Source organism: Nannospalax galili, unplaced genomic scaffold (genome assembly GCF_000622305.1).
Source record: "Nannospalax galili isolate Female #2095 unplaced genomic scaffold, S.galili_v1.0 scaffold600, whole genome shotgun sequence".
NCBI lineage: Eukaryota > Metazoa > Chordata > Mammalia > Rodentia > Spalacidae > Nannospalax > Nannospalax galili.
Window position 1 is genome coordinate 1,146,930 of NW_008348789.1, and position 22,609 is coordinate 1,169,538.

At 35.9% G+C, this 22,609-nt stretch overlaps 1 protein-coding gene across 2 annotated transcripts in view; it reads right to left on the minus strand.

The window, feature by feature from the left end:
* Cdh12 (cadherin 12) overlaps positions 1–22,609 on the minus strand; it is a 1,253,457-nt gene that overhangs the window by 372,260 nt on the left and 858,588 nt on the right. For both annotated transcript variants that reach the window (XM_008846023.1, XM_008846025.1), the window contains one exon: positions 8,167–8,577. In XM_008846023.1, the coding sequence (XP_008844245.1) occupies positions 8,167–8,397 (231 nt within the window). In that variant the 5' untranslated portion in view covers positions 8,398–8,577. The remainder of the gene's footprint in view (positions 1–8,166; positions 8,578–22,609) is intronic.

Below are 22,609 nucleotides of genomic sequence, written 5' to 3' on the forward strand. Positions count from 1 at the left end.
ACAATAGCTAAAATGAAAACAGGCTGAAGCTGGTCTTAGTGTTATAAATAAGTTGTATGACAAAGCAACCTAATCACCTATGATTTCCTCTCCTAGTACATGATCTTAGCTTATAGCTAACACTGGATGATGTTTTCCTTCTGATCAGTGGAGAGTAGAAGAGATGCATTGAGCCAAGTTTATAGATTTTTAAACACATGTAGACACCAGGTGAAATTGGAAAACTGCTGCATTCCAGCCTTTCTGTGGCTCTTCTGAATGGCAGTGGTGACGGGAAATCTCATTAATGTGAAACTTCAAGCTGAGTACCTAGATTAAATCTTCCTTATAAAGACAAATACTCAGAAATGAAATTATTACTGATGTGGGATGTAGCCAGTGACTAGGTTGAATGGTAAAGGACTGATAATGAACATAACAGGAAATTGATGTAAGAAAATCTGAGGAAGAAATGTATGGTGCAGATTCCTGAATGTCAAAATGAGCTGACATTTGAATCCTTGGTGGGAGTTCAGAGAAGAGGTTATAACAGCATAGAAGGTTTTAGTAATCAAGTACATAGGATGACCCATTCCATGACAGCAGTTGGTCTCCTTCCTCACCATCACTGCTAAAGCCAAATTGGCTTCGTATGAAGTGCTCATGGTGGTTGGGGGTGGAGGTGGTTTCTCCGTTAATGTTCTGTTTTCTTTAAGCTTAGAGAAAATTATAGAAAATGACTTTTGTCATTTTGACAAAAGTCACCTGTGAGTCACTGCCACAAACAATGTCAACTTTCCAGTAACTACTTAATTTTACTTGTGGAGTTCAGCTTTTGTCATTCTGTGTTTCTGAAAGGCTCTCATTTCATCTTCAATTATATTATCTAACGCTTCTCTTCTACTTTCTACTGATTACTCCCAATTATACATCTGCTTTGTGAATTCAAAACAGCATTCATTCATGTCTACTAATTTTTCCCTAACATGTATTACATATGAACGTTTTTAATCATTTTACTTTCTTGAATAATCTCATGTCCTTAAAAAGTATTAATAAAGCAGAACTCAGGATCTGTCATTTATTTTACTCTTCCTTCTAGATTCTACATGCAAAAAAAACTAATGCATAGAGGTCTTGCTGCCAAATTTTTTACTTACCTATCCATTTGTATACTGCCATGTCAAATATCTTATTTTGTTAAATATCTTTGTACATTTCAAAATTTCAACTCTGATACCATATGTGTTTCATAGTTTCTTACAAAAATCCAAGGTGACCTCCCACAAGTGCACAATATCTCTATTTCCTATTCTGTGCCTATCTACATGGCTTCAACACATCAATTATTTATTTTACCAGTGTATGTTTTTATTAATTTCTTTGAGGATTTTGTGGATTTTTTGTGGATTTTATCCCAGTAGCCTGTAAGATTCTGATTCCTTAGGATCATGTACTACCCCTGGTTCTTACAATCTTTCCACCCCCTCTTCTTCAGTGGTTCCTTAGTCCTGAGTGGGTGATATTTGGGAACTCATGTGTGGCACTGTAAACATAGCCAAATACACATGGCTGGAGAGGTTATATATCCTAGGGAAATCCTAATAATATCTCAAGTTACAATATATTCGACAATATAAATATGTTGGAAAAATTGATGTATCTCAAAATAGAGTTTGCACGAATTTCAAATTTATGGGTTTTTTTTCTTTCAAACAACATATATTGAAGAAATACGAATAGCTGCAATTCCTCCCAATTGTTACAATGCAATTCAATTTCCAAATTTCTGTGAGAAATAATGGACTTTGGGTGTTTGTTTGTTTGTTTTGATGCGTAATGAGGGTTATGTTATACTTTCTTATTATATGCTAAATATGTGTCCTTATATGTACAGACAAGTATTCCAGTCACCACTCATCAAAGAAGCTTTTTTTGCAACAGTCTAATACAGAGTTCCACAACTGGTCCCGCACAGAGAATAAGTGTCTGTGCGATGTCCAATGCTAAGTGACACATCAATAATGGAACCTTTAGAGCTAAGGCTCATGGAATATCGTGGATCAAGGGACAGAGAATACTAATGCATCTCTCAACTTTCATCACTGAAGTTTCTTCATGCAGCAGAATGCAATGCCACAACTGACCAAAGTGTAGAGCATAAGAGACTATAGAGTGTGTGTACCTGGCTAGGACTCCTGTATTAAACCTCAGCTCATCTTTAAATGGCTATATAGTGATTATTCTAGAAATGTAAATCTATCTATGCTAATTCCCAAATCAAGAGACTTTACTTTCAAGAAGAAATATAGGTTCATCCATGGACAAAATTTATGCTTTTCCATTCTTTCTGTAATTTCCTACTTTAAAAAATTGGGTCCACAGCCTGAGTATAATAAAATATAGCTACCATAGTTCTACTTGGATTTGAAGACTTAGTTTTTATAAAATCTTACCCTAACTTCACATTGGGAAAGGTTAAATGGCCTTTCAAGACTTTTCTCAAATTGTGTCTCATCTGTGAAGTTTCCCTCAATGTTTTGCTGCTTAGAGATTCCCTGTTTCAAGGTAATTCTTAAGAATGTGCCTATTTTAGGAAGCTCAGCTCTTCTTCATCCAGCAGCAATCAGTTGCCAACATTACTTCAGAAAAGACTGAGGTCTGCTGTTCATTTTCCCAATTCTCTGCTGGGTTATTGGCTGCTGAGTTTGCATGGGATCTTTGTATGCTGACACTTCCTAAATCAAGGGACTCTAGATATGCTGACTAGACTCGGTGGACAGACTTGCATGGGGGAACAGCTTGGGACACTGACAGCTCAGTGAATATTAACAGGGATGACAGAGTTTATGGGCTCCAGTGGGGGGGGAGCTATGGGAGGGTGCCGGTGGGGATGGGGGTATAAAGATTATTAAGATTATTTGAGCTGTTCTGTATGAGGTACACAAAAAATTTCGAAAACAGAATGTGTCTTGTCTATTTTAATATTCACAGAAGGTTACTGAAGTTATGAATATATGAAAACAGCATTTTCTGCTACAATAGAACTTAAATATTTTACTTAAAATATTATCTTCAGAATTTACTCTTGGTTAAATTGCAATGTGTCAGTTTTTTGATATATAAACTAGAGCTATTAATAAAATCCTGCATAGTAGTTTTTTGAAGGTTATGCAAGTTTATCTATGAAAATCAATTAAAGTAGTGCCCAAAGGAGCATCATCGTTCCATTTATTCCCACGCGGCTTAATAATGTCTCAGGTTATGATATATTCTACACTATAAATGTTTTGGAAAAATTGATGTATCTGAAACTGAAGTCTGTATGAATTTTAATTTTATGTTTTTTTCTTTCAAATCATATAAATTAAAGAAACAGAAATAGCTGCAATTCATCCCAATTGTTACAATGACAATTCAACTTCCAAATTTCTGTGAGGAATAATTTTTTGTTGTTTTTTTTTTTTTTTTTTTTTTTTTTGATGTGTAGTTCAGGACTCTTAATAAAGTTCTATGCACTCATAGGTATGTTGTTACCTAAACTTGTGTAACATCCAAATAACATTAATGTTCATTTGACCACTTCTCCCTGTTTTTTCTCTTTTACTGTCTTTTCTCCTTGTGCTTTAAGAAATGACAATACTGCAAGTAAAACTTTTTCAGATGAAAATCCATTTGTATCTTCCATTACAGAATAGATTTATCCTGGGTATTCTACTAAACTGAAAACTTGTTCTTGAGTAAAATACTGGTATTACCTTTGGAAACTCCTCCAAGTCATTTAAGTAGAAATAAACTGGTGTTCATCATAAGCAAGCTCATAATTTGCTTCTCCTTTTTGATTTAGTGCCAACATTAACACCTATTCCTTTAAGTGAGATGATTTTGAGTAATCCCCGACAGGATCTCTCTGGGCTAAATTTCTGCATAAGAACATTATTTGAGGTTTGGATATATAAAAATCAAATTTTATACAAACAAGCAGAATTTATACTAAGAAGAGATATGCTAATTATGCATTTTCTTTATGTTCTTTATGCAGAGAAATATGAAATCTGAGGCTCAATGAAAGCAGAGTCAGCCACAGTGCTTGACATTTTTCAGTTTAGACATTCCTTAGTCCTGAATTCTGTATTTTTTATACTAATTAACCTTTCCATGAGCAGTTCAAAGCCTTTCTAGAAAGATCATGGATATAAATATATTTATGTCTGTTGACACACATGTACAGAGTATCTTGAATTGGTCTCCATGCTGTCATAATTCTATTCCCAAATCCAGATGTATCAACATAGAGCACATTAAACTTTAATTAGTTTTATTGTGGAGAGGACATCTTGGCAACTGAGGATTCATTTACATTATAAACATATCTTGGAGTGATAACCACATGTTCTTGGTATCTTTATGACCCGTGTGGAATTCGCATACCTATAGGAAAATATGATGCTTAGATGCAATAGATTAGATATCAGATATGTTGCCTTTTAATCCAAAGCAATTCATTTTTTTTCTGCAAATTTTTACTTTATCACCTCAATTCTGGTGAGTATCTATTTATATGTATCTGATCTGGATAAAAACAGATTATGCTCTCCTGAGGCTTTTGCTAAGAAATTCAATGTGACACTGGTCTTATGTCATCCAGAGTTGAAATAGCTGATGTCTGTGGAGAAGAATTTGCCAGCTAAGATAGCCTTTCACTGTCTTATGTTTTATAATTCTAATAATTAAAGAAAAAATGTTTTAAAAGAACCACATGGAATTATTTTATCCCAAATCACTTTAATTTTATATTCTATCCTCATATTGAGGGATCATATAAAGAAAATCTTTGTTTATTATAGTCAGAATGTCTTTTAGAGAACGTTTCTCATAACTGTGTGAGCGTCTTCTTGTAGCAGAGATGGGCTCTGAGAAGAGTATCCTGTTCTGAATTTCCATGCTTCAGTCTTGACTTCTGTTTCTGCCCATTCAGACTGTCTTTTACCTTGTAATCAACTGATGGGGTGGAACTCTAGAAATTGCACATATGGAACTGTTAGACAAGACCCTATCCTTGTTTCCTAGAAGCAGCCTGCCAGGGAGATAGGTTCAGTTAATAGCCCTCTGGTTGTTGAAACATAAGTAGAAAATGGATAATTCGAATGGTACCCAGAGATGAATTTGAATGAGTGGAATTTTAGAGACAGATTCTCTATAACATTTTTGTTCCTGAAGTTCCATATATCTTAAACACTGAATTAGTTGTTCATTTTCACCAAGATTTCTATACAAAGATTGTTTCCATTGTGTTATCTGATGAACCTCAAAGATATTTTCCTGAGGCAAATTTCATAAACTGAAATCCAAAGAATTTAGATAGTTAATGAATATTTTACTGGGTCTCAGAAGGGTAAGCCTAATTCTGCTTATCATTAACATGTTTTCAGAAACTTACAGACGCTTATAATAAAAAATAATGAATTCTATAGTGGGTTCCAATATCTTCTTGCAATACTTTCCAATTTCTGTCTTTAGATTTATTTGAAACTCCAGATTTTTATTTGTGAAACATATTAAAAATTGTTTTGCAGTAAATTTAGAAGAGAATACACAAAATCAAGATAAAATAAGTGTTTATTTCTAAAAATAATTTTGCTTATTCTGACATGGTTAATGTTTTAATGATTCAAAGTAAGAAGAAGCCTCTTTTTGGATGTTAGATCTTATGCTGAAAATGGGTTTATCTATTCCCCAGTGCTAGTCTATTGTGGAGAAATTTCTGCTGAGATAAAATTTTCTATTTTTGTAGGAAACTCTAAAGGATAGTCTAAAGGAAGGTGAAACATCCCATCACACAGGGAAGCACAAGATGATTGGGAAGTAAACAAAAAGTTTCAGGAAGTCCTTGAATCTGACTAGTTACACTAGGCTCCTCCCTCCTCCAGCATATATAATCAGTCAGGACTGCAGAGAGACACTTAGATGAGGTGAGCTGCTTGAATGAGTCACTTTCCAACCTGCTGAGCTGCCTCCAAGCTGTGCAGTGAGATCCAGATTTGTGGCTTTCATAAGCTATAACTCATGCAGGGTGGGCTTTTTGTGATGCAGCTAACTTTAAGTCATTTCTGCTCAACCAATCTCTTGTATGTAAACCCAATAAATCTCATTGATTCATCATTTTGGACTTTGGTGATATCCTTAATTTGGTCTGTCATTGGTTCCCCATCTGGAGTGAATAGACCTTTTCTCATGCCTCCCCACATGTCCCAAATGTTCCCAGGAAGAGTGTCACACAACACAGTCCATCTTCCAAATGATTTCAGGGTTACCTTTTCAGAACAGGAACTGTTAGAGTAGCAACAGAGATCCATTACATCAAAGCTCCTGGTCAAGAGAATAGAATCTCTGGCATGAGTGGAGAAACAACATTTCTGTTGGACAAGTCAGTCACCTGGTTAAGGTACCCTACCTAGGAAGGCAGGCTTAATTTAAGCCATGCTAAAGTGGTATATGGAAAAATCTTCATGCCTTAGTACAATCTATACAAGGTGCCATGAGGTTGGCATGAAGCTCTGCTGGGTCTGCCTATCATTCTGAATCAGAAAAGGACATTTCCTTTTTCTTTTTTTTTCTGTCTCTTTTTATGCTGGCCAGAATTTAAGTATGTTGTTTTTTTTGTTTTTTTGTTTTTTTGATATTTTAAGGTTTCTTACTCTTACCATAAAAACCTCCCTCCCCATCAGTCATGTGGCTGCCTGCTGTCATGTGGCAGAATTCCATGCTACTAATTCAGAAGGAAAGGTTTTTCTCCCCCATCTCTGCTCCATTCTTCTCTTCTGTGTAGTTACTAGAGTATATAGCTTGCCTTCCATGAGGTCCTTTTCTTTTAAACTCTGTTCAGATTGCCTTGTAGGGTCACAAAAAAAGGTGAAAGAAATAAAAAGAAAGAAAGAAAGAAAGAAAGAAAGAAAGAAAGAAAGAAAGAAAGAGAGGAAGGAGGGAGGGAGGGAGGGAGGAAGGAAGGAAGGAAGGAAGGAAGGAAGGAAGGAAGGAAGGAAGGAAGGAAAGGAATTATAAAATATGTCCATTGGACCAGTGAGATGACTCTGTGTGTAAAGAAACCTTTTGCTAACTCTGACAATCTGAGTTCTATCCCCAGCACCACATGCTGAAGGAAAGCAATCACTCCCACAACTTATCCTCTGGCCTCTACACATACCCTATACCACCCTCACTCACACATGCATACATGCATACATACACACGCCAACACACATTCACACAATAAATAAATGCTACATTTTTATTTTAAAAATAAGGGCACTGAAACAGGTGTCTTTAACTATTTTGTGAAAAAAAAATAATTCCTGTGAACTTGCCTTAAGATTGAAGATTGCAATTTTGGAAACATATAAACTTTTGTTGCCAAAATTCAATTTTTGACTAGTAATACTTCATAAATATTTTGCAGAACTCTGTTAGAGAACCTCATTATGAATTATAAGCAAAACAAATCAAACATATTAGAACCACAATTTATATAGTATGTCATATTATAAAAAGAAGGGAAGGAACATACCATGATCAGGTAGAAATAGTAATAACAATTTAGCTTGTGTATGTCTGGTCATTTGTCTTTGAGACTGTGATTGGTAAAAATTCAAGACTGTGAGCAGTAATGAACTATCCTCAGACTTTCTAATGACATTTACATATTTCAACTTATTATCCACAAAAATGCCAAAGATGGAATACATATATACACATATATATTCCTCTCTCTATATAATACACATATATAATATATAGATATATGTATATATACACATATATATTGAGACAGGGTATCACTCTGTGTCCTGGCTGTCCTGGAACTCACTATGTTGACAAGACTGATCTCAAACTCACAGAGAACTGTCTTGGCCTTCTGAGTGCTGGGATTAAAGTCATGTGCCACCACACCCATTGTATATACTATTTTCATTAACATAATGAAAGGGACTAGAAACAAAGAGGGAGTAAATGATGTCGCAAAGCTTACCCAGGCCTTTGAGTCAGGAAGAGAAACCAAGTCTCTTATGTTTCAATTACAGTGGTCTAGTCACGTGTTTGTTCAATTCCTGTGCAAAACATCCATACACAATATACAATGCACACCTCCCCCTTCCTGTCAAGTGCTTGTCAAAAGAAACACGCCATTACCTTTCCCACATACTGAGGTTCGGAGCCCATGTACTCTTCCAGCACAAAAAATTGATTCCATACCCAGCCACGTTTAACTCGTTGGAAATGGGATTGTCTTCCTGGGGAGTGGATAACATTTTCTCTTGGTTCTGTGGCTAAAGTCTGTTGTGGCTGTGATTGTAGTGGTGTTAGGAGACCTCCATCAAACAGAATCCAGAGAAGCAGGGATAAGCAGTTCCTTGTAAGCATTGGCAAAATTTTCCTATAGCAGAGTAATAAACACTCCAGTACTTAGTATAGAGTCGTGGGATCCAGGATTGAGGTGTCTGTGGCCTTGACCACTGAAGCTTTCTCTTTTAGTGCTGAAATGGTAATTCACACATTGATGTTTTTGAGGCTTTTCCTTTATTATATTCCATCTAAAGAGACCTATAAAATAGATTAACAAAAATACATTAAGTCAATTCAACTTCATGATGATGTTCATAGAAATTATGTATACTAACATTTAAAGAAACAAGAAAAAAATCTTTTAAAAGATTTATAATGGTAAATTGTCACTCCAATTCAAACTGTTGCAATGTAAGTTAATTGTTAAAGACTTGAAAAATTTTCAATTAAAATGAAGCAAATGTGCATTATAAACAGCATTGTGTTAAAAGTACATTATTAAGTTTGAGTAGCATTTTGTAAGTTCAATATTATTGACATTTGGGAATGGGTAATTATTTGTTTCTACATTGATACATTGTGCATTATAAACCATTTTAACACTTCTTTATTCTATTAATAGACTACAGTACATATTCTCTTATACCAAGTGATGGTAATCAAATGTATCTTCAAATATTAAGAAGTATGTCCTGACAAGAGCTAAATATACCAAGACTGAGAACAGAAGCTTTAAGGAAAGAAAGCAAGAAATTAGAAAAAAATTATCCTGAAATTAGAAAATTAAAAGAATCAGATCAACAAAATCAGAAAAACAAAAATGTAAAAGTAAATGTGATTCCTACAATCGAAATGATTAATCAAAGGTCATACATTAAAGGATTGTCTAAACTTTATATTGTAAAATATGATTTATTTAGCCTTAGTGTACTATTAACATCGTGTGGGTATATTTTGTTTGTTTGTTTGTTTGCATCTCATAGAAAACATAGATTCTTGTCAGATGGACAGTTTGTACTATGTATTTAGGTTAAAAGAACTTTGAACTTTTAATTTTAATAAACATTTGGGGACTGAGGATGTGAATCAGGTGATAAAATGTCTGCAGTGCAGTCATGAAGATCTCGGTTTAGATCCTAGAATCCACATACATGCGAGGCATGGTATCTCTGCCCTGTAAACTCAGCATTAGTGGGTTAGGGAGGATGAAGACAGGCAGATATTAGCATCTCACTGGCCAGACAAATCCAAATCAGAAGCCTCAAGCTCAGTGCACACACACACACACACACACACACACACACACACACACACACACCTATTTAAGAGTACAGACATAAAAAAAAAAAAAAAAGAATTCCTTGTAGCCAGGTGTGGTGGCACACACTTATAATGCCAGCACTCAGAAGGCAGAAGCAGGGAGATCTCTGTGAGTTCAAGGTCAGCCTGGTCTATATAGAGTTCAGGTCAGCTATGGCTACATGAAGAACCTGTCTCAAAAAGATTTAAGAGAGAGAGAGAGAGAGAGAGAGAGAGAGAGAGAGAGAGAGAGTCCCTAGGAGACAATGGAAATAACCCTTGCCTTTATTAAGTCAGAAACAGGACAAATGAACATTCAAGTAATTCAAGTAAATAAATGGGATAAAATCATGTCAGTGTAAAAAAAAAAAACATACAGCACATTCTGATGACAAAATTATTGTCATCAAGACCTGTCACAGGTCCTAGAGAGACAGCATATCAATTAAAAGCATATATTGTTATTGCAGAGGACCCAAGTTTGAATCCCAGTACCCAAGTTGGTTGGCACACCACTGCTTCTAAGTCCAGCTCCATACTAATTGAAGTCCTATTCTGTTCTCCATGGACACCTGCACTTCTCTGAACCTACCCATACACAGACACACACATACATACATGTAATTTAAAAGAAAATAAGTCTTCAGAAGCAGGCAGATCTTTGTGAGTTCAAGGCCAGCCTGGTCTACACAGTGAGTTCCCGGACAGCTAGGGATACAGGGAGACCCTGTCTCAAAAAAAAGAAAAAAGAGAAGATGAATCTTAGAAAACAAGACCTGTCACTAACGGCAACTGAACTGAGAGCCAAAGGGATAGAAGTTGCCCTATGTTTTTTAAGTAGGTACTTGGCTTCTCCAGGGCAGTTTTATGCATTTGACACTAACTAGGAACTGTCTCTGACACTTTTAAAAGCCAGAAGAGCAAGTGACCAGAAAATGGATATATTGCCTCCAACAAGATAATCAAACCCAAATTCAGTAAGTGACTATTGAAGTTTCTATAAAACAGGACTTTTTTTGTCTGCCAGTCAGCTGCAATTCAGGCCCAAACTTAATTTTTAAACATTTTACAAGAGACTAAAGAATTGTTCACAAAAATTCTATTTTGAAACCTGATGTAGGTGTAAGTGACCATGCTTGAGAGACGATATAAGGTGGGCAGCTTCCAACAATTGTAATATGAAATCATTCTACAAGGACACTCTCAAAATTGAAAAAAAAAGGAAGCGTTTGATATTTTGTTTCATTTCTATTGATTATGACTGCTGAAAAAATTCAAAACCATATTTTATCATGTCTTTCAAGTTGTCAAGATATCATCCACAAAATCTCACCTTATATTTACATTGTGCAATATGGGAGCCACTGGTAAAAATTTGATGAAATTCAGCAATTAGAGATGAAAATATAATCTCCTTTTAATATGAAAAGTTCAAATACTTCAAACAAAAGACATATTATCTTACTACAAATTTCTATATTATTTGTTGACATAACATTTAGATAGATGATAAATATAAATATGTCCTCTGTTTAATTTTGCTATTTTGGTAACTATGCCCACTGGAATATTAAAAGTCTGCACACTGCTCACACTTGCAGCTTATATTATTTTCTGTTGGACAGCACTACTTTGGAAAACTGAGATTGATAAAGAACTGACTTCCACACAAAAATTTTATTCTTAGCATGTATACTAGATCATGCCTGTGGCAATAACACATTAGAAGCACAGAGAATATTTGCTTCCAGTTTTGATAAGCATATGCAAGACAAAAGGCATATTTTTCTCATCTGCTGTCAAGCTTAAATTAGCAAGACGGAAAGTTTATTTCATAAATCAACACCTTCACAACTTTTGCCCTCGAAAAAAAAAAAAAGAAATCCTAAATATTATCATGAGGCTGAAATTAATTAGAGCTACAGAGAAGACCAGTGTGGAGCACAACAATCCTCTTTCCCTGGGGCCCACATCCTTCCTCACCCTTTCACCTCTACTTGGACACAGATGCCATTATAGTTTGCTATCTTCGTTCTACATTCTTTGCATTCCCTTCTTTCACTTTAAGTAAGATGTTTTCTACTTACATCCATGCTGTCTGATTCTTTCCTTTTCATATTAAAGTACTATTATGAAGCCTAACCCCCAGCTGAGGAGTATTGGCAACTGATGGCTGATTAGAGAAAAATCAATCTTCTTCAGGTATTTAGCCCACATTCCAGTAGAATTTGGGAGGGGAAAAGTGGTGGGAAGATTAGGGGAGGATTTGAAGGGGAGGGAATAGAAGATGGGTTTGATCAAATGATATTACATGCATGTATGAAATTCTCGAATAATAAAAATGTAGAATGTTATATTTATCAGGATATTTACTAGTTGATTTCTCTATGAGGTCATTGCTATAGCTATTTGTGTAGGTATTCCGATCTACATATAATCTTATTCCTTTCCATGTATTCCGCTATTTCGATAATGAGTACAGAGCTATTAAGACACATAAATGGAGCCTGGTGTGGTAGTACATTCCATTAATCCCAGCACTTTGGAGGCAGAGGCAGGCAGATCGCTGTGAGTTCAACTCCAGCAATAGAGGGGGAGAAGAGGAAGAAGAGGAAGAGGAGGGGGAAGAAGGAGGAGAAGGAGGAGAAAGAGGAGGAGGAGGAGGAAGGGAGGAGGAGGAGGAAGGGAGGAGGAGGAGAGGAAGGGAGGAGGAGGAGAGGAAGGGAGGAGGAGGAGGAGGAGGAGGAGGAGGAGAAACAACAAAAGAAAGAAACACATATCACATTGCAATGCATTGCATATGACACTTATGAATTTAACAGGACCCATATAAATCACTGTGACATATGTAAGCCATGGTCTCCTTTTCTCTTAAATTCAAAATCTTTAGTTTTAATATTACTAACAGTAATTCACATAAGAGAAGCATGAATGTGATTATATGCTCATTCTTTGGGTTTATTACTGGATGAAGAGAAGCTACAAAGTTGCTTTTGTACCTGTCTTTCTACTATTTTGTTCTCCAGAATACAGTATTGTAACAGTGATCCTATATGGACACATTGACTGAAGAAAAAGTATTGTAAAGAGAGACTGTATTTAACTGGCAGGACCTGAAGCTGACTGCCAAACTTGTGTGTAGTGGTCCACAGATATAAGTAAATACTTGGGAAGTGGAGGCAGGAGGATCAGGAGTCCAAGGTCATTATCACCTATGCAGGATGCTCAAACCCAAACTGGGATGCATGAGAACTTTTCCAAACCAAACCAAAACAAAACAACCTAAAGTTTCTAAACCTCCCAGTGCCTATATATCAAAGGAATGTTCCAACACTCTTCTGAGCCAACGATGGGTATAGATGTTGCATGCCACAAATCAGTTTCAGGAAACTTAGAGCCCATTCTCCTTCACTTTGAAATGAATAAAAATATTGTCTCTGTAACATAGTATGGAGGCAACCTGAGGAACAGGCCTCCTTCCATTCAGGAAAGGGTGAATTAACCTGCTTCACACTTAAAGTTAAGTGTATTTCCATTCTTTGTCTCATGGCCTTCTATAAATTATAATATGGCCACAGGCTCTATGGGAAATAAATTAGACATCTCACCTATTTGATTAGATTATAAGTAAATCCATTTCCTATTATCTTTGAAATACAATGAAATTGAGACAATAAGTTTATAGATTTAAATGCCCATCAGCAGTATTGGAGGTGCCAGGTATCTGTTAAGTTTGAATGAACTGCTTATAGAGTGATCACAGCCATAGCTAACCTTTTAAAAGCATACTGTGTGCCACACAGTGATGCATATCCTAAGTCTGTATAATAACTCTGTTAAAGCTGCTATTTTGCCTATTTTACAGAAGAAATTGTGTGATGTAGTTGTCAAACCCTTGACCACAGTCAGCAAGTTAGTAAACTGTGATTAGGTTTGATTTGGGCAAAGTGACCTTGGGGTTCAAACTTTTAAATGTTGTGCTATCTTGCCCAATTGTTAACGAATGTACAAGCAGTTTCAAATCCTAGAACTACATGGAGTATGTGCTTAAGGCCTAATAATGTTGTCCCAAACTAAATTAGCATTTCAGTATCATACAGCTTAAGTTTTCTTCTGCCCATTTAATTCTTCTGTTAAACAGAATTTGAGCTACCAGGTTATATAGTTTCTTTCAAGGCATGTGATCTAGGGCTTTGATCTCTTACTCTTGACATGTGAGGAGTGTATATACTTCTAGGAACTGGAAGGAAAATAATAATTGCCAAGCGGTGCATTCCTACAATTTAATAATTTCTGAAAATTCTGAAAGTACTCTAGGAGGTCAGCTGATCTACCCAGTAAGGCACCAATGGAGTGCTATGACCTGGAGTAACTGTTATGCAGTGAAGGCAAGGCCAATTCCAGCTGTGCCTGCATTCTTTCCAGGTAATCTGATGCTAATGCAGTTCTGAGGTCAGACACTCTAGTTCACAGTCTGCTTGATCTTTCTGACTGCTCAAGAGCTTAAGGATGGCCTCCAGACTTGAGATCATTAAAAATAAATACATATGTTAATTAAATAATAGGGAGAAGGGTTTTTTAAGAAGACACATTAGTGTTATCTTAAAAGAAGTCATGTCATATTTTTGTGCTAAGTTAACTATTAAATAGCATTTGGACTATGGAAGTATAGTATTCAATGTTCAATCTATAACATATATACACACACATATAAACATGTAAATATATGATATAAATATAAAACATATGTACCTATATACAAACATACATATTTTTAACTTTTCATTCAATTAGAATATGTTTCCAAGTATGTCTTGGAGCTCATATTTTTGTTGCATGATCTTAATATCCATTTGAATTCTTTCTAACATTGGAGTCATGTAGTAAACTTATGAACTAATATTTTCAGTGCAGGATGGCACTGCTAGTAGATCCTGGTCTCTGGCCACACTTGTCAACAATGGTGTTTTTGAAGCATTAGAACATAGTGAGGAATGCTAGAAGACTGAAAAACTGGTTTTTAGAAAAATGGCACACAGGCTTTTTAATGTATATTTTATTTATTATTTTATATTATGTGAATGAGTGTATTGCCTATATGTATGTAAGTGAAACCATGTCATGAACATGCCCGCAGAAGAGGGCATCAGATACCCTGGAACTGGAGTTATATATGGTTGGTTGTATGTAAGTGAATCCATGTCATGCAAGTGCCTGCAGAAGAGGGTATCAGATACCCTGGAACTGGAGTTACAAATGGTTGTTAAACACTATTGTGGGTGCTGGGAATCAAATCTGGATCCTCTGCAAGAGCAGCCAGTGCTATTAACCACTGAACTATCTCTCCAGCCTCAACAAACAACTCTTGATGGCATAACACATAGGTTAACTTATAAGGAAATGATAGTAGCCATCAACCTGGTATACTTGCCCCAGTACCAACAGTATTGCTGGAAAAGGAATAGCAGGCTGGGCATGTGGGCGTATGTCTTTAGTCCCAGCACTCGGGAGGCAGAGGTAGGCGGATCTCTGTGAGTTCAAGGCCAGCCTGGTCTACATAGTGAGTTCCAGGGCAGCTGGGGCTACAGGGAGATTATCGTCCTCTTTTTTTTTTTTTTTTTTTTTTTTTTTTTAAAAAAAAAAAAAAAAAAAAAAAAAAAAAAAAAAAAGCAAAAGCAAAAAAGATATTGACAGAGGTATTTTTTCCGTATGCTAAATATCACATACATTGCTTAAAAATTTACATTTGTCTATTTTTCTTAATAATATGTGGAGCCAAAGTGACTTTCTAAAGACTTAGCAATCCTGATGTACATCTGAGGAGGTGAATATCCTTTGTAGTAAAAGAGAGATTTGAAAAAAAAATCATATCAAACAATGGATAGTAATATTTTCTTTTTAAATGTGTCTCCAAAGCCAAGGGAGATGCCAGTACTATACTATATACAATTATTTGTTTAACATTGTTTCCTTTAAGAGATCAATTATCAAGGCATGACTTCCTATAAATTGTACTGAAAATCTCTCATTCTCAGAAAGGACTTAATAAGCTCATTATTAAACATAATTCTATGTTATTTGTAGCATTTAAAGACTGGGCATATACTAGATGATTCTTTATTATGACAAGCTTGTGGACTATTTTAAATTGATATTCTGTGAAATTATTTTTCAAAGACACTTCTTAAAGTTATAAAAATAGTACATTCTCTACCCCTTCTTGTGGTAAATGACCTTTTAATTTGCTATTGAAAAAATAACAATAAAGCAGATCTCTCCCACTTCAGGACTCACCCACCAGAGCCTTGTCAGTCAACAGACTGGGACCATCCCCCTGTTCCATACAGATCTAAGACTCAGTATCAGTCTATATCCCCAGGAGAAAACAGTTCCAACATCCTAAACCACTGCCAGCATCAGACTGTACCTGTTAAGCAGAAGACCTAGGATAGAGGCTATTGTCCTAAGTAACAAACAATTCAAAGAACTTGACATCCCAACTCTTCTATGACTTAGCTCCCTCTGTAGCATTATAAACACCTCTCCTGATAGAAGCAAAGAAACCTGAACAGGATGAAAGAAACACTTAAATAACAAACCCCAGATAAATGAACCCAAACATAGATATAAAAACAACATGACAAAACAGAATACTATGTCTCATCCAAAAAACACAAATACCATTCTTAGGCCTGTATTAGTTACTTTTCTGCAGCTGTGATAAAACATTATGCCCAAGCTCACCGATAAAAGGAAGATTTTATTGTGGGCTTATGGTAACAAAAGGATTAGAGTCCATCATGATGAGAAGGAGTGGCAGGAGGTAGGTAGAGCAGAAAGCTGAGGGCACAGGAAGCAGAGAGTAACTAGAAATGGGAGAAGTCTGAGAGCGCTCAAGCCTGCCCATAGTGACATGCTTCCTACAGCAAGGCCACAGCTCTTAAATCCCCTTAAACTGTGCCAGCAACTGGGGAGGTAAAAGAAGAGCTAGCGGCATCACCACCCATAATGTCAAAGTATACTACAGAGCTATAGACATTTAAAAAAAATGATACTGGTAAAAAAGCAGACACATTAATCAATGGAATAAGACTGAAGACTCAGACTTTTAACTTCGCACGCTTATAGCCACCTGAATTGTACAAAGTGGCAGAAAGTACGCTTTGGAGAAAGGACAGCATCTTCAACAGGTGCTGGTTAAAACTGGATATTGTAAAAACAAACAATAAAACAAAATAAACAAAAAACCCAAAACAGGTAGTGCCTTGTAGCAGGAAACTTGATCCCTATATCTCACCTTACACAAAATGCAACTTGGTTCAAGGACCTCAACCTAAGACCTGGTACCCTGAATCTGATAGAAAGCAGGCAGCACACTGGAGCTTATAGGCACAGGATAGGACTTTCTGAAGAGAACCTAGTAGTACAGAAATTAAGACCAACAACTGACAAATTGACACTGGAAAACTGATAAATTTTCTGTACAAGAAAGATCACCATCATGCCAGTTAAAAGATAACCTGCAAATTGAGAAAAAACAAACAAACAAAAAAACATAAAAAAACATTGTCACTATGCATCTTACAGTGGGTTAGCATTTAGAACAGACAAACATCAAAATAAAAAAACCAACTAAAAACTAGAGCAAGGACTAAACAGAGAGTTCTCAAAAGATGAAGCATAAATGGCTGAGAAATACTTTATGTTCAACATCTTCACCATCAGAGAAATGCAATGAAAACTACACTGAGTTTTGAACTTACCCAAGATACTCATAAAGACATGGGAAAGGGGGAGCAGATTTCACTGCTTGTGGGAATGCACACTGGTTCAGTCACTATGGAAATAAATGTGAATGTTGCTACAAAAGTTAGAAATATATAAATAGCACATGATCCAGTTGAACCTCTCCTGGGCACACACCCAAAGAACACTATGATCCATGTTTGTTGTGACTCAATTCACACTGTCAAGAAATGGAAACATCAACTATGAATGAATAATAAAAATGTGATACTTTTACACAATGGAAGGTTATTCAGTTGTTAAGAGAAATGAAATTATGGAATAAGCAAGTAAATGGATAGAACTAGAAACAATCATACTGTGGGAGGTAATGCAGATCTAGAAAGACAAAAGTCACGTGTTCTCTCTCATAAATTTGTACTACCTATGAATGTTTAGATATGCTTGTTTCAACTACAAGATCCATAGAGTTCAGGAAACTACTTAGCCTCCATTCTACTGAGAGTGTTTTGAAGATGATAATGAAGCAGGAAGCAGTGCTATAAGGGGGACAAGAGGACTAATGGGGTAGGAAGGGTTAAATTGGGTGTGGAATGGGAGAGAAGGGTAGAGATGGAGTATAGGGAAGGGTAACTAACACTACAGGTCTTTTGAAAAGGTCATATGGAAATCAACTATTGTAGAAGCTTCTTAAATATATGCATATACATACATAAAAAGAAGTGAAATGGAATTAGCCAATTAGAAGGGGTCAATGTCACTACCACACAACTTAGGCTTGCAAATTAAAAGCTCAGTGCCCAGTAAAGGAATGATAATTTGGAGTTGACTAGGAAATTCACACAGACCCAAAAATTTGATGAAAAATCAAGCTGGTACTGACATCAAAGCTTCATCTGGCACTGTCATCAGGTAAAAAATTCCTGTGGATAGGCAGGTCACAGGCGATAAGGGAGAACCTACTATTATTATCTCCCCAAATGGGTATAATATTTTACCCAGAGATGAGAGCATCTTTCAGCTCTTAGCACAGAAAATTCTTCTTGCTGCCTGTGGTGATCAGCACAGAAACCCACAATTTGTCAACATGCAGAAAATAAGAGACTTGTGCTCAGATCTACCTTGGACATTTATAGCAAACTCTTCTCCTCAGTCTCAGGGATCACTGTTGAAGTGAAGGCAGAGAAATTGGAGGAGCCAGGGGTGGTTGAGGCATACATGTAAATCATGTTTTTCAGATACAACAAGGAAGTTGCACATATCATCAACCCATGGAACTTGTGACAGACAGCATGCACAACACCTGTTCAATCACAAGCTGCACAAAAATCTCAGCATGGAGATTGGGAGAGCAAGAACCAGCCTCAGCAGAGGAACTATTGGCAACTGATAGCTTCTGGGATAGGGACAGTCAGTTTTTTTTCAAGTGTGACAGTGAGTAGGTTGACCAGGGGGAAGACCCACACTTAGAAGCATTGGGAAAACAGGACAGATAGATCTTAAAAAGTAGAGAAGGACATGAAGTGAGTGGGGGTCAGGATCTGGGGGAATAACTAAGAGGAGATTGAGAATGGACCCTACATGATCAGAATACATTGTATGGTATTTTCAAAGAGTCAATCAACTATTATTTTTAATGGAACAATCTACATTCTGTTTTACATTGTGTGTAAGAACTAATGTGTAAAAATATGGAAGGAAAAATTTGGGTTCAATTTAGAGACATTTTAAAATTAATATAAATCCTTAGAATTTAGCATTTTTCTCTAGGTTCAGCTCTTGATGCAACAAATTATCTTCACATGTAAATCTCCAGAACTAGTATTTTAGCCTGTATAAATATTCAGCATCCTATCGCTGACTTCTTAACTGCATGTAGTAGAAAATTCATTCCATTTTTATTATAGACACATGCATTTAAATTATAATTGCTATATTACAGTGTTGATATTTTAAAAATTCTCTGTATATGGACTGGGCAGGGTGGCAAATGCCTTTAATCCCAGCACTGAGGAGGCAGAGGCGTGCAGATTTCTGAGATCAAGTTCAGCCTGGCCAATACAGTGAGCTCTAGGCCAGCTGGAGCTACAAGGAGCCCCTGTTTCTTAAATAAAACAAAAATCTCTGCGTGACATAGCCATCTTTATTTTCATATGCCACAGGGTAAAGGGAAGGTATAGATGATTTTCTTATATTTGGAAGTACTTACAAATTCTTCCCTGATGAATAAATAAAAGTTGGTACATTTGGAGTGTGCTGATTAAAACAGAAGCAAGTATGTGGCATTCTCTCTGTGTCTCTTTGTGTATGTTTATCTCTGCCTCCCTCCCTTTGTGTCTGTCTCTGTCTCTCTCCTTCACACACACACACACACACACACACACACACACATACACACACACACACATACACACACACACACACATTCCACTTTCTGCCATGGTAACCAAAGGAAGGTTCTTACTAGAACACACACATAATGTACTTAGCTAGATCCTTTTGATGCACAGGAGGAAACTCTATAGTCACAGTCGTATTTCAGAGTGAGGAATAGACACTGAAGGACACCTACATCATTAGGGGCTCTGAAGAAATGCTCCCAGCCTGACTTGCATAATCTCCTTCTTCTCTTGATGAATGAATACAGATGTCTGCTCTTTTTTTTTTTTTTTTTTTTTTTTTTTATTATTTTTTTTTAACACATGATAGCAGATTGGTGACAGAGTAAGAAAAACAGGAAGCCACACTTCTAGGGCAGCTTCTAATCTCAGAACTTGATGTACCTGTCTCCTGGAAGTAGACCTAACAATCATATTTATTTGTTTGTTTATTATTTATTTATTTTTGTTTTTCTTCTTTCTCCCTTAGAAGTTGGGATACTTTGAAAGCAGGTAAAATATGTCTTATCATTAAACTATAAACATGATGCACATAGCTTTCATTTTCGACAGTGAATAGCCCAAACACAGAGTGAAATAAAGATGTCAACACCTATGCAGCTGGTCCTCGACCCACTGGTACTCAGATGATAAATAAACTGCCTTTCTTTGGCTGATATGAGCAAGTAAATGAATATTGACTTGCACAGGTGTGGAGCTTCTCCTTAATTTCATAAGTTGCATTTATTCTCTATTGCCAGGAGAACCCGTATCACTTCTTATGCAGTTAATAATTTCTTGCTTATTAAACAGCTAATAAAATCCAAGTGCTAGATTGCTTTACTGATTAATATAGCTCCTTAAGAAATCTAAGTAATTAAATGCTTTCAAAGTCAGTCTTAATTGAAGGTTTTATTTTTGAAACGACAACAGAAATAGCAGAATCTATTTCTCGTTTATATTCAGAAAGTTGTATTTCCTATTTACAATCATAGAACATTACTTTGTAGGGAATGTTTTTTGCAAATGTAACACCAGTGGCATAGAAGTGTATGAAATAATGACACTAGGTAATTAAAGGAAACCACAACTGCTTTTTTAGGTCAGGATTTTAACAATGGACATAAATATGTCAAGATATTGTACTTTGCATCAGTATGATTTAGAAGCAAAATCAATAATGCATTTATAAGAGTAGCACTCCTTCAAGATTAAACAAGAATCAGTCCTTCATGGGGCTGCATTTTTAGTGAATTCATAATGGAATGTTAGGAGAAAATTTGATGGCAAATATATACCCTTAAAGATTGAGAAGTGAATCAATTATAAAAAAAAACACTCAAGAGATATAATATCTATACTGTACTATGTAGTATATAGCGATATATATATTCAGATAAATGAAAAAAAACTAAAACAACTATTATATAAACACTTGCAGCTTTTTCCTAGATGTTAGAAAAATGCAATATTAAGTGCTCCAGAGTTGACTCAGTGGTTAAGAGCACTGGCTGCTCTTGCAAAGGACCAGAGATTGATTCCCAGCACCCATTTCGTAGCTACCAACTGTCCATAATTCCAGTTACAGGGGATTCAACGCCCTCTCCTAACCTCTGTGGATACTGCACAACACTGGCACACTTAGACACATTCAGGCAATATTCTCATATATGTAAAATAAAAATAACAAACAAAAATTTTAAAAATGCAATATTCCTTCAGTGTCAATCATGCAATAGAAGAGGCCCCTAAGGAGGTTTCTTTGTTGGTAATTTGCCTCTGAATTTGATCTTGGCTTCTCTCTCCTGAACATTTGATCAGAGTCTCAAAAGAACTAATTTTAGTGAAATTTTAGTTTGTGGCAAGACAAATTCAAGTGCTAAAGATTCCAGAACAAGTCACAGGGAGTCCCAAGCACTACAGGCCCACATATTTTGATATGGAATTTTTTCAGAGAATTAAGAATATTACTAAATTAGTAGATACTTCTACATTTTCAATTTAAACTGTTTCAATATGGTGTAATAAAGTAGGAATTCTTAAATACTTTAGAAAACTTGAGAATTATCTTAAAAATTTTGTTTTGAAAAACCTTTAAATTGTGTGTACATACATGTGATCCCCAGTGAGCATGTGGAGTTCTGAGAATTGCTAGATGTAGTCAGTTCTCTCTTTCAGCCTTTACCTGGGTTCCAAGGATTAAACTCAGATCATCAGGCTTCGTTGCAACAATTTTTACCTGTTGAGCCATCTCCCTGGTCCAATTTTTTTCTGGAAATATTGATATATGGCTAGTAACTTGATGCTAATAATAATAAGCTATGAAAAGAGAAGCAAAACAAACAAAGAGCAATGCCAATTGTGCTGACATTCCTTGGAACATGACATTCCTTGGAAGCATCAGGCTTGTTCTTTCCATGGATCCATAGGAGATGCACGTGTAAAATTTTGTCCATGCTGCTCATGTAGTAAAGGGAAAGAGGCATATAGCTGTGCACCACTAAAGCGGTGGAAGATAAGTTTTAGGTTAAGATAAGAAACAACAATCTAATCATAATAATGAACTGGATTCGTACTTACAATATAGATAAATCTCAAATGATAATGTTGAAAGAAAAGGCATGATACAGTATCTTTATAGTGATTATATCTGCAATTTAAGAACTATACTATAATCAAATTTTATGACTATAGGGTTTATACTGAGCTCAGGATTGTATAACTGTATTAATTTAACTGTGAAACTAAAAATTTACAGCCACTTTTGAAAGAGATGTATCCTTGCTCTGGAGTGTGTTGCTGAAAACATTAATGCTGTAATGAAATGCTTTTTGTAATTATGCGGTTATTAAAAAATTAAAAAAAAA